We start from the raw sequence: 14,170 nt of genomic DNA on the forward strand, positions 1-14,170 counted from the left end.
GGCTCTCCCTATGGACCAGAGGAGGAGAGAGGGAGAGGAACGGCCAAACAAAAAGTACAAGACGTTTGAACCTGCAGCGTTCTCTCGATCCGCTTTAACTCATGCACACACACACACACACACACACACACACACACACAGCACCTCTCCATCTAAATCTGTTCTATTGTGGCCTGGTCTCCGCTGTCTCCTCCCATTAGAGGTGAGAGGCAGCATTAGAAGCCCTGAGCACGACACGATGGGCGCGCACACACACACACACACACACACGCATAAACTCATACATACAGCAGTCTGTTTAACTTAAAAAAATAAAGCCACCTCAGTGACAATAACGGTGCTAAACAGGAATTAATAAAAGTAAATATTCCCGAAAATCAAACATGTTAAAATCTTACAGGAGAAGGTAAATGCTGCGCGTGCTCTTGACTCTGAAAGCTTGATTCTAAACGGTGGCAAAGGCTTCCCCTCTTTTCCTCTTCTCCTCTTCTCCTCTTCTCCTCCTGCATTCCTCAAAGCTACACTGCTACATTGAGTAGAAACATCATAAAAGTATGGAACAGTAAGAGGAGCGATTCTCGGTCGTGGCATAAATGATTTGATAGATTGTTATGAGAGTAATAATAAATGAATGCACATCTTGACGTATGGATGACAAAACACAAGGAATGAGCGGATGAGCGGCGCGGAGAGAGGGAAGGGGGGGAGGACACGAGACGAGAAGAGATGAGATGCGTTGCCCCTCACTATATATCACTCTCTCTCTCTTCTTTCAATCAGCGCGTTGGCATTCAATCACAACACACACACACACACACATATACACACACACACACGTTGAGCTTCACAGTCCCCGTGGTGTAATGGCTAATTGCAATGAGTGTGTGTGTGTGTGTGTCACAGCTGGTATACAGTCTCTCTTACTGCTCTTTCAACACATAAAGGCCGACACTGACCCATCACACACACACACACGCACACACACACACACACACACACACACACGCATGCACACGGAATTGAGGTATAAATCAGAGAAAAATCCCCACGTCTATACTAAAGTGTGTGTGTGTGATTGTGTGTCTGAAATATCTGCTAAAGCGTAAAATGTGTAATTTAATTTTGGACACAATTTTGTTACTTTTTAGCTGCAAAATGTGTGTGAGGGTGTGAAGGTGTGTGCTTGCGTGCGCGTGTGTGTGTGCACGCGTGTGTGTGCACGCATGTGTGCGCTCATGTGTACATGCGTGTCCAGCGGACCCCTAAGTGCTGGTGTCAGACAAAAGCAACCCCCCCTCCTCCTTCCATCTCTCTTGCTCGGTCTCTCTCTCTCTCTCTCTCTCATTGCATCTCTCTCTCTCTCTCTCTCTCCCTCTCGCTCTCTTTGCGGGACTGAATTACCACTGGAATGCCCGGACCCTTCACATGAGAGAGGGGATGCCGCATGCATGAGTGTGTGTGTGTGTGTTACTGTGGATGTGTGTGTGTGTGTTACTGTGGATGTGTGTGTGTGTGTGTGTTACTGTGGATGTGTGTGTGTGTGTGTGTGTAGGCTTAGACAATGCAAAACCTGACAGACAAGGAATGCCGTAGGGATAGACGGACACAAAAAGAAGAACACCTCCTTATACGGGCTACCAATAGGTCACACACACACACGCAACACGCACACACACACACACACACACAATGGGGAGAGGCAGGCACAAACCGATGCATGACTACAAACAGATGCAAATGCACGCGCACACACACACTCACACACACACACACACACTCACACACACACTCTTACACCCAGCCAACAAATCAGTGTGGCACATATTGACATGCTTTGACAGATGAATTAAGTAAATGATTTTATAAGGAGATTAAAAGGATTTTAATTTACGCAATCTCTCTTTGGTCCCCCCTTCCCTCCCACCCATGAGCTACACCTCTCCCTCATGACCTGAGAAAAAAAAGAAAGAAAAAAAAAGAGTGCACGGAGGACTGACAGAAAGAAAAAACGCAGAGGAAAATATAATTCATCTGATGAATTCCCTTTGACGAGAAATAAACAAAATGATTTCTTTGCATCCTCCATAATTCCGTGGATGTTGTTTTAACAGTTATAATCAACAGCAAAGGCTCGTGATATTTTCCTTTTTTAAGTGACTATACAACATTTTTACAAAGCTGCACTATTTAGTTTTTAGTTAAATAAAACTAGCTGATATTTTATATTTAGAGTGTAAGCAGAACGGTCGGCCTTCAAGTTTCAAGAAATGTATTTTCTTCAGTTAATGTTATGTCACCTTGAAAATCAGGAAGAGTGACATCATGATCAAATCTTTAAGGTCGTGGTGTTGATCCAAAAACATACCGACACAATAGAATACGTCTGTTGCACTGTTCTCACTGCTGTCGTGACACACACGCTGAGTAGAAATTGTGCGCTAACGCCTTCTGCCCGATTAATCATTAAATCGGTTGAATAGCAAATAAAAACCACTGTGACAAATTCACTTTGTACAGATTCGGTCCGCCACGTACAAATTTTTCTGCGATTAATTTTCATTTTATATCAAGGGCGTACACTTTGACGGAGTGTATTTATCAAACATGCAACAAACTGTTTGATTTGAATACGACATTTAGATTTTCAATCATATTTACAAACAATTTATTGGCGTGACATTTCCTTGCAATAAAATGAAATAAGAAATAATGAAAAATAAATGTAAAAAAAGACGATTGAAAATAACTGAAGTCCTTTATGCTGCTGCCCTTTGCCTGAATGCTCAGCGCGGACGCTGTGCCATGGCCACCACCCGTCTCCTCCACACCCACTGACAAGGAAAAACACCAAATTCACTGAAGTCACTGCAGGAAATATATCCTAATGATATGCAAATGATATGTATATGGTGGCATGAGGGGAATGCAATTATGTTAACAGCTTAAGCGGTACTTGTTGTTATTATTATTATCATCGGTATGATCATTATCCCTAATATTTTAATTAGTGCAGGAGAGCAGTGCCTGAGAGCAAAAGAAGGGAAAGCCTGAGCAGAGAGAAGAGAACGCTGGATAGATGGATGGATGGAGGGATGGATGGAGGGATGGATGGAGGAGCGGACAGACGGACCAGAGGATTTCTTTAATATGCAAGGCTGTTCCCAGCTTACGTGCACTTGCAGAAACACACACACACACGCACACACACACGCACACACACAGGTGAAGCAACACATTCCACTGCTCACATTACATGAAAGTGTTTTTTTCCTGTTCATTTGTTTATGCTTAATTTCTTAAATGAGCGGTCACGCGAAACACTTCATCAAAACCTTTTCATGACCAATTCAAAAACAGCCCAATGTTTGCTGCTGGTTCTTAAAATACACCCCCCTACACACACACACACACACATACACACAGACACACATAGAGCGCTTAGACTCAAAGTGAGTTGAACATGTTCTGAATTCATACTTTGCTCATCCAGTCGAATGATTTACAAAATGAAATCAGCATGTTCAGCGTGAAAGGTGACTCTTTGCACGGATTAAAAAAGAAAAAAATGCCTAATTTATGACATTGCCCTGCTATTTAAAAGACGATGATTTAAAATATATTAATCAATATCAAATTGCATGAAAGAATCACTCTTCAGGCAATTTCAAATACCTGCAAATCTACGAGGAGGAAACAAACCAACCAAAAATCTGATTCTTAAAATGATGAAAGATAAGTTTAACAGTAAAGAAATGGTTTTGTGATTTGCCAGCTGCTCTTTTTTATTTCAACATATTTCTTCTTCATCCCACATACTGTGGAGGGTCTCTGCGTGTGAAAGACACTCGCACACGCACACAAATACAAAAAGGTGAGACTTCAAAATACACAACTAAATGACAGTTTTCTTTTAAAAATCTCAATAATGTCATGTTCGGGAAACGCATCATAAAATCATCGTGCGTCGGCTTATGATTCAACTTTGTCCTTTCACACTTTCTACCGTGAGGACACTTAATCTGAGGCTGTGAGTCCGTTTCCCTCCTTTCAATCCAGTCACTCACGAAGCCACGACCTCTCGCAACTAAATTATGGATACGTTCATTCTTATTTTCATACATATTACGATGAAATCCTGGCATTCATTAATGGCAATGCACATTTGACAGCATCAGTGCCATCAGAATGTACAGTCCACCTCCTGCACTGCACTGGTCACTTCAGAATAATCCATGTTTCACATGGTCATCTTTGAAAAGGGACACTATGTAAAATGGTATATTTACGACACTTTATTCTCTGACTTTGTTTGTCCTTATACTTGCACTATAAAACACACACACAAACACACACACACACACACACACACACGGATATCTGTTCCGCCAGCCAGGTAATCTGCATTTTTAACCGCGTCTTCAACATTCACCTAAAAGAGCAAAGCGTTGGCTAAAGGAGCAGCTCAGCGCCACTCGCATGTGTGTGTGTGTGTGTGTGTGTGAGCGTGTGTGTGTGTGACCGTCTCTAATTCCTGTGCGGGGCCACACGCTGAGCCGCCCGCCTGAAATTCTACCTCCTCTGGCATTTAAGAGCGCAGCTCTCCCCCTCTTTCCTCCTCCCTCCTCCTCTCTTATGGGCCCTTTTCCTCCCGTCTCTCCCCCGCTTTCTCTCATAACCTCAATGCCCTGCTGCCGCTCTGACTCTCTGCACACACACACACACACGCGCACATAACAAACACACCACGTGCACGGCATACACACAAGGAGACGACTCTGACCGAGTTGCTGTTTTTTGTCCGGAGAACAACTTCACGCAAAGTGAAACAATGTTATAAAAAGAGAGAAAGTGAGCGAGGAACTGTCTCTACGTTGGGAAGGAGTGTGTGTGCAGGTGTGTGTGAGTGTGTGTAGGTCTCGTTCCCAGGTGCAGGGACAGAAATCCCGCTCTTCTACCCACTGAGTAAGAGCTGCTGTCCGGATACTGCAGATACACACACACACACACACAAACACAACAACACAACAACACAAACACACACACACACACACACAGTGAACGTGTGCTACCTGACAGCAGAAACAACCTTGACATGGTGCCGGCCACCTCTGCTGCATACCAGCACACAAACACACAAACACTCACACACACTCACACACTCCATGACAGACGATGAAAGTGACAAGTTGAAAAGATAAATAAAAGGATTAGATTTTTTTTTTTAAAGGTAAAATGTACCTACTCTTGTTCAGAGTGCATTAAAAAACACTCGGATAACGGGTGTCCTACCGACTCCATCGGCGATGCCGGGTCATCGTCAAGTCAACCTCCAGGGGAAAAAAAAGAAAATCACCAAAAAAAATCAAAGTTTTTATATCTCTCCTCCTCTTCTTTCTCCGGTCTTCCTCTCCTCTTGGTCCTTCCTTCCGCTTGGAGGGAGCAACACAATTACCAGGCTCTGCGCCGCCCGCACTGATCGGCTCTGCGTGTGTGTGTGTGTGTGTAGATGTGAGGGAGCGAGAGTGTGTGAGCGCGATGTGTATGTGACAGCCAGGGAGAGGGAGCCTATAGGTGCACACACAGCCAGCCAGGCAGTTGGGACGGAAAGCTGTGCCGCTGTCCTAATCAACGACTTAAAGCCCCGATAGCGGCTCATGAATATTAAGCAGCGCTTTGCATATGCAGTCCCTCGGGCCCCGCTGCCGCCGCCATTGGTGGAGACTTGACCAATGGCTGCGGGGAGGGGTGGAGCAAGGGGTGGAGACAAGGAGGGAGAGAGAGCAAGAGGGAGAAGAGCAGGTGGAGAGGGAGGGATCAGACAAAGAGCCATAGAGGGGAAGAGAGAGGGAGGGAGGGAGGATGGAAGAAGAGGAGAGGAGAGGAGAAAGAGACAGGTGAGGAAGCGACGTCCCGCTCCCTCCTCTTTCTTTCCTTCTTTATCTCTATATTCATCTTTCTGATTCTGTCTTTTCTTCAAAAGTTGCTCTGCACCGGTCTCTAATGTTGAAAGGTGGGACAAATAAACGGTCTCTTTGTTTCTACGTAAACAAATTTAACAAACACGAAGGCCACCAAGACATTCTTTCAGGTACAAATGGCAGATTTGTGTTTCCGCTTCGCCACCGAACACCAAATGTACTAAATCGAGACGAGAGGATTGCGAGATCAAAGAAAAAGAAAGTGTGGGCTTGACCTTAAAGCCGAAGCCTAAATAACGTTTCACACGGCAAACATACGGAGCCCGTCGCGGCTCAGCGGTAAAACACGGGATTATGGCAATTCTGAGGCTGGTGTCCTTTGTTGTGGAATGATTTGGGAATGATTGGGACGAGGTTTCCCCGCCGCTCGCTGTGTGGTTGAGCTCCCTGCCGCCTCCAAACCAGCAGGTTGTATATTCCCAGTATTTCCAATATTTCTTATATTATATATATATATAAAACAACTTGGAATGAGGGTATTGTCAGAGCGAGAGGGATTCTCCAGGAAAATGATCTCACCGCTCCTCGATCTCAGGGGTGGGAGGAGGAGGCAGGAACGAGAAAAGAGGGAAGGGTCTTTTCTCTAAAAAAAAAAGGGTAACATGGGAAACCCACAGGGAGACCCAGCCCGGCTTCACGTATTTCTATCGGACTTTTCCAACTCTCAGACACTTCCTTCACACAGAATGGAGGGGGGAGTGTGGAGAGGGAGATAGAGAGAAATAAATCGGAGGGGTGGAAAAAAATGGGGGGGGGATGAGAAGATAAAAGAGAGTGGTTGTGATTAGCAGCTTTGGAAGAGAAAAGATAATAAAACATTTCCTGAAACCAATCTCTCGCTTTGATGTGCAACAGTATCTATAACCTCTTTTTTTCCCCTCTTTCTCCGACACACATTCACCAACCAGTCAAACGTGTCACCTCGGATCTGTTGGCCGACGGCAGAACATTCATATTACTCGACTAAAATACCCCTTTTCTTGAAGTGACCACACAACGTGAGGACGTTAATATTGTTGCTGTATGCTGACAAAGCATCCGTGGCTCTCTCGTTCCACACGCCATCGAGTTATACATCACCAGAACATGTAATGTTACATTTAACGCAAGTTGTGTGAAATAAAAACAAATGTGGCTCTAATGAAACCCAGATAGGCAATAAGCATGAAGCGACATGCATACACACAGCACCATAAGATGGGAAAGTGAGAATCATAAGGAAAGTAGGTTTTTGCTGCTTTTGTATATGCTGAATATACGTTTACTCCGACTTTCAGGCTAAACATCTCCTCCAATGCATCAACGTGCAACGTGGCATTGCTTTTAGGGTCTTTTGAGAGACGTCTCATGGTGGAGCGGGCTCCAACATAGACGACAAAGAAAGGGCCTTTATGACTTTACAAAGAGATGCATGTATTTAAACACGTATACACACGGATGCTATGGTTCATGTCCACAAGCGCACACACACTCACACACACACACTCACATAAACACAAACACACAGTTATGATGTATCTAGAGGCTTATAAGCATCGACAAAGATGAGTGTGAATCAATGCTGCCGTCACTACTGGGCAAACAAATCCTTTACCAAACCCCTGTGTCTCTAACTCACGCGTACATGCAGAAAGATGCGAGCAGAGGCATCGGCAATCTTTGTGTCTGCGAGGAAACATTACGATACATAGATTACACGTTTTGCATCATAAGCATGGAAGAAAAAAAAATGCAATCTGCTTCGGGGAAAATTAAAAGTGCAGCAGAGAGACGTACATATGCATTCACCTCTTTCAGGTGTTGCGTAACGGCCTCTGTGTGATGAACTGGTCGGCTCATGGAGGGGTACGTCTTCGTTTCTGTCCAAATAATCTAGAAACCTCTCTCACCACACTTCTACATCATGTGATTTATGCTTGTGCTCTATGCAGTTTCGATTAACATATGATTTTGAAGTACTTGATTCATAAAAAAGAAAAAAGAATGAATTCTTCGGTCACAAAGTCTCAGTGATTTAAGTTGAAGCCTGAAACCACCTCAGCTCCTTCTCTCTTTCTGCCTCCACTTTTCCCTCTCTGACCCCCATCCTCCATCGCCCTGCCCCCCCTGACTATTGATTGGTTCTCAGTCAGTGTGTATGTTGACAGTGACCCCTTAAGGCCACTTCTCTCCCTCTTGCCGGACTCACCCAGCTGCCACGCAAACCTCTTAAACACAAAGCTATTACCGTAAAAGCCCAGGAAATACCCCGCGTGTTCACCAGTGTGTGTGTGTGTGTGTGTCGGCTCTCTGGCAATCACATTCCCATGATTTCTACGAGACTGAAGATGAAATACATACTCTACCATAAAAAACACCCAGTCAAAGTGTGGACTATAATCACAGGCCATTATTATACGCCTGCCTGTTTGTTTCGTCAAGTTCAGTTGCGTGAAAGCTATTGTACTTTTTTACGCTTGTCTAGTGTCTGCAATTGCGTGTGTGTGTGTGTGTGTGTGCGTGCGTGTGTGTGTGTGTGCGTGCGTGCATGTTTTGACCCGGTGGGAGTCTGTTGACATCTGTGGAAGAATTATCCATTGCAACTCTCACTGACATCAATCACACCACTCGATAGGCCACGGCAAGTTCATTCAGGGCAGCGTGTGTGTGCGGATATGTATATGTGTGTGTGTGTGGGGGGGGAGGGAGGGGGGTGTTGTGTGTGTGTGTGTGTGTGTGTGTCTCTGTACTGGTCAAAACAGTCTTTAACAAATTCAGGAGGCGGTCACTTAAGCAGCTGACCTCAGACCACGCATCGACACACATGTGCCCGTCACACACGTCACATGACTGAGGCTAAAACGTCAAGCGAGGCGACATACCAATTTTCACAAATGTGACTTTTGTGTGTGATAATCAAATTGCACACAAATTGTGTTTTTCTGTTGTTGTTTTTAGACATTTCATGACAATTTCAATATTACAACTGAGTAAAGCTGGAACAAAACTTGAAAGAAACAATTTGTACATTTTATAAAAACACAATCCTAAACTTTTGTTTTTGTCAAAGGGGAAAGCGAGCTGCCAACCCGAGAGAGAGAGAGAGAGAGAGAGAGAGAGAGAGAGAGAGAGAGAGAGAGAGAGAGAGAGAGGGTGTAGTTCACCATTGGCCAACAGAGGGAGCTATGGGCTCTGGTCAATCTATAGCCAACTGCAGCACAAACACTTAGTAGTTATGTGAATGCACCAGTGTGTTTATCTGTATAACATACCACATTAAATCATCTTAAATCATACCAATAACTTAAAAAAACATATATAACATCCAATTTCATCAAGGAACTTCTCTCTCTTGCTCTCACGCACACGCACACACAGTCTCACAGGGACAAGTGAGAAGTTATCTGATAGCTGTGTCAGCAGGTGCAGAAGAACACGGTGAGGAAACGGACAATTTGACCACAGACCCCCCCCTCGCCCGCCCCCCCCCCAACCAGAAGCAGGAGGAAAAACCCGAAAAGTCATTTCTGTCACCAAACTGTCCGATTGGCGTAACAGCAGTGAGAACTTTTTTAAAGTCACGAGGTGTTATAAGGTAAACACTACACTGTAGCTACAGTTTATTTTAGGATGTGAGTAAGTGAGTGTGTGAGTGAGTGTGTGAGTGTGTGTGAGAGTGAGTAAGTGAGTGTGTGAGGGTGTGAGAGTGAGAGTGTGAGAGTGAGTGAGTGTGTGAGTGTGTGTGTGAGTGTGAGTGAGTTTGTCCATGTTTCCAAGGACGTTGCTTTGCTGCATATAGAATGTGTTGTTCATTGTTCCAATTTATGTCTAAATAAAGTGATGACTAACAAGCAAATACTGATAAAACTTTTATGTTATTGCAACTTCCTGCAACATAAATTTGACAGGAAAACCCTGATATTTGAGTCTCATCGTCACCGATCGATCAGCTGACATTGGTACATCTCAAATCCGAGCATTTGAGCATAAATAAATTGGGATGCACCGATACCAATATTGAATATCGGGCTGATACCGACTCAAATAGCTCGATCGCTATCGTGACAATGAGGCTGATTTATTCAATTCTATGTTTTTATGTATATTACATTATATACTCAAATCCTGTTTTAATTGAATTTTAATTCCTGTTACTTTTGAATACTTTTACCAAGTTGCTGGTGCACAATTTATTATAGTATTAAAATATAACCATGCAGTAAATTGAAAATACTAATTTGTAACATTTTGTTTTGCAAATGTAGGAAAGCCTGGAAGGCATTAATATGTTCAGTGTTTCATCTTGTGCAAACAAAGACACACTCAGAGGCTTGGCACAGCTTACAGAACATATGGATTATTGGTAAATAAACAGATGCACATTGGGTTTAGTGAAAAATATCAACATTGTGTAGGCTTATTACAAAATACCCAAATACTCAAATACAACATTAATAATGCGGAAAAATCTATTAACCTTTTGATTGCTATATGTACCTACTAAAATCGGTGCTTGTGTGCATGTGAGCATGTGTGTGTGTGTGTGTGTGTGTGGGCAGGCGTGCTTGTGTCCCCCCCAAGGCACCACCAGGGAGAAAAGGGGCAGTGATGGTGATCAAGGCCAAGGAGAGAACACCAGCTGCTGGGGAAAGCTGCAGGGTTTAGGGGGCTTTCTGGAGCCTGTCACCACAACGGAGTCTGGGTAACCTTTGGAGGACGGTACATGGAAGATACACACACACACACACACACACACGCGCACAAAAGCACACGCATGTACGCACTGCAAATCAAAGCTTATGCAATCACACATCAAAAATCAAATCATTCAATATACTTGCAGGTTTGTGTGTTTGCCGTACACAGATTAAAAAAAATTTCAACATTATTTAACCACACAGATGACGAACACACACACACACACACACACACACACACACGCGTGCATTAAGAAGCTTCTAATCTTACGGGATGTATGGCGTGAGTTCTTTTAAACAGAGAGTGATGCGACAGCCCTGTTATTCCATACAAAGGTCAGTCAGGATTCACAGCTAAGACAGAGAGAGAGATATAGACAGATACTCTACACACAAAGAGAGAGAGAGAGAGAGAGGGAGGGGGAGGAGTGTGTAATGCGGTGACAAACAGAGGGTGAGAAAAAGAGTCATATGTCGAATGTGACCTTGGCGTTTATAAAAAGGGAAGCATTAAGCTTCTCTAAACTTTCACATAGTTTTTCCATTTGTAATATAAATGTTTATAGACAAACATACACCTAAACCCAAGCATTTAAATGTAGTTCCTTTGGTATCTATTACAACTTGCAATTATGTTCAATCGATTATGAAAAAAAGAAATATACACGCTCACAGAGACACACTGGTCAGTGTTGGGGCCGTCACCAGGAAGTTCCCCCCGTGGCGGTCTGGGACTGGGCAGCGTCACCACCCTGGTGGTCAGATGGAAGCACTGCGCCCCATCGCAGAGTCAGAGGAGGGACCTCATCAAGTGGGGACGGGGAAAGGGGAACGATCTGAGCTGAACCGGGGTGTGACCTCATCACAGGTGGACAGACGGGGCAGACGTGATAGATGTCAACACTGAAGATGAGTGTCGGTGTGTCTGAGTGTGTCTGAGTGTGTGTGTGTGTGTGTGTGTGAGTGTGTGTGTGTGTGCACATCATTTCCGTTCTGTCCAGGTTCATACACTCTGCATTCAGATACTTTGTGAGCACAGTAACACATGTGTATCCTCCCAAATTCAGACTCACTCTCACACACACACACACACAAACACACACACACACACACATGTATATAAAACCCTCCGCCTCTTTTTGAGCACATCTTTTAGTGTGTGGTAAAACGTCGTTAACGGGGATGAAAAGTTTCTGAAGTGTAACGCGGGGCGGGGGTGGATAAGAGTTGATGTGATGGAAGGGGATCAAGGTGGGAATCTTACAATAATAATGCATTATTAAATAGTTGCATCACCACAGCACTATTCTCTTATATTCTTGTCATCTTATCATTTTTCTGAACCTCAGTGCGACCTCTTTCTCTCCTGCCCTCCCTCTCCTCCTCAAGTTTTGATATATTCCCAGGGATAAAGTAGAACCAGGATGTAATTATACACGGGGAGAGTATTGCCTGTAAGAAAGCATTGAGTGTGTGTGTGTGTGTGTGTGTGTGTATAAAGCAGTGTTTGGTATTGAACTAGGTGATTTCGAAGAGGTGCGCTCCTTTAATTACGCCACTCTCAAACAGAACATGAGTGGGCTATTCCACCGGGATTAGTCGTCTCTCAATGCTGCCTTTTTGTTAATGCAACACACACACACACACACACACACACACACACACATGTATGCCGCCTGTCTAAAAAAGCCCATCTCTCTCCGGTAGTTCAACACTCAATTTATTCAAACTGAGGTGCGAGCCAAGTGAATAATTCCACTACTAATAAAGATGGTGAGAGAAAAGAGTGCGTATGGAGGAGATGAAGGGGGAAAGGGATTAAACAGCAACGGTGGGAGGGGGGAGGGGGGGTAAAAGGTTGAGAGAAAAGGCAAGAGCTTTCAGGAAACAAGGAGATTTTCAAGGACAACAAAATGTGAAATCTAACCTTAACATCTAAACTAGTGAGCGTGGATATCTGATTGGACCAGTTGTGTTTGTGGGTCACATGTATGAATTCAGGAGGAGGGCCATGTTAAAGACGCGCCATATTTAACATCATGAACATTGACGTAGAAGCAAACAACTATTGACGATGTAAACATAGAGGGAATCAAGTCTCTCTCCCACTGCGCATGTTGTTATCGGAGCTCCTCCTCGCTTTCTTTCCACAGTGAGGCCGGCCGTGCATGTTTTTTAGTGCCCCACTGGTCCGCTCTGCACCGCTCTAATAGGGCCATCGCAGCTGATGACACCGCCCCCACCGGCAGCGCCGCTGGAGGCGTAGCAGCCGCCCTCCGGTTCCCGTGAGTTATGTCAACGCTCGGCTCGTAGTTTACAGCCGCAGGGAGGCCATCGAAATGCTCCCCGTTCCTGATCGAGCATCTTTTATTTTTTTATTTTTTCAATAAGAAGGAAGAACACAAATCAAATATATGTCACAGGACATATTTAGAAAGTCTATGCTTGAGGTGATGTACAGTACGGCCATTACATAGTTAATGCCATTATATTAGATCAAGTTCATTTTTTTAAATACAAAAATGTCTAAGTTTGAAAAACCTTCGTTAATCTTTTGACAACAAATGTGTGGATGACAAAACAACGTCCACTCGTCGTTGATCCGGAGCTTTCAATCATGTCACACAATCTTCCTCAGCAATGTCGTGCTATAAAGACGTGCACAAATGTAACTATTTGTTTTTTAATTTATTTAATGTGAATACAGATAGGCCTCACAAAAAGGTAGATAATGTCAGACAAGGTCAAAGGTCAAACATCCCCTCAACTTAAGAAGAACAATTAGAACAAAACAGAAAAATAAAATAAAAACCGGTAAACGGCATGTCTGTCGCCGGCGTCGGGAGAAACTAAAAGAAATATTAGAAATTTAAAAAAGAAAGGTTTTAGCATTTTTTATCACCAAAAAACGTGTTGTTAAGCCTCATTCAGAAACAAGTTATCGTCAATTTAATAATAAAAAAATGTATATGAAATATGAAATGTGTTTTTTGGGTCCCACTCTCTGTATTTGTCAGTTGTTGCCGTCAATAAGAAGAACGTCCAGGTTCAGATATTGTTCATGTTGCTGTTCACAGGATGTGACTGACGGTAAGACGGTGAAATGGAGTTCACGTGTTCTACAGGATGGATGATGTCATTGCATCCAAAGAGTAAAGGGGACGGCACCCGTCCACACCGCGAGACACACGGAACATAAACACACACTCCACTTGGTCCGTGTCTAATGACGTGTGTGAGTAATTACTTTAAAGCCAATGTGTGTGCGTGTGTTTAAGTGTCTGTGCTCATGTATGTTTTTATCTGGGGCCTTTGTCTGCGTCTGCAATGAGTGTTTAATGGTGTGTGAGGAAATAATCACTTAATCGTCGCGCTGCCTCCATTTGAGTAGTGTGTGTGTGTGTGTGTATGTGTGTGTGTGTGTGTATGTGTGTGTGTGTCCTGGTGCGATTTTTTACTGTAACATAAGATGAAAGATGCAGACATGAAAAGGGAAGGAAACAGTCAAAATAGTGA

At 43.8% G+C, this 14,170-nt stretch overlaps 1 protein-coding gene across 3 annotated transcripts in view; it reads right to left on the bottom strand.

Annotated features, from left to right (window-relative positions):
- Positions 1-5,569, bottom strand: part of esrrga (estrogen-related receptor gamma a) — a 69,169-nt gene extending 63,600 nt beyond the window's left edge. For 2 of the 3 annotated variants that reach the window (XM_056413593.1, XM_056413591.1), the window contains exon 1: positions 5,243-5,569. In XM_056413593.1, the coding sequence (XP_056269568.1) occupies positions 5,243-5,298 (56 nt within the window). In that variant the 5' untranslated portion in view covers positions 5,299-5,569. Of the gene's footprint in view, positions 1-5,238 lie in introns of all 3 variants that reach the window. The other variant, XM_056413592.1, reaches the window with a different exon arrangement.
- Positions 5,570-14,170: the final 8,601 nt, after the last annotated feature.

This window comes from Pseudoliparis swirei, chromosome 4 (assembly GCF_029220125.1).
Source record: "Pseudoliparis swirei isolate HS2019 ecotype Mariana Trench chromosome 4, NWPU_hadal_v1, whole genome shotgun sequence".
Classification (NCBI taxonomy): Eukaryota; Metazoa; Chordata; class Actinopteri; order Perciformes; family Liparidae; genus Pseudoliparis; species Pseudoliparis swirei.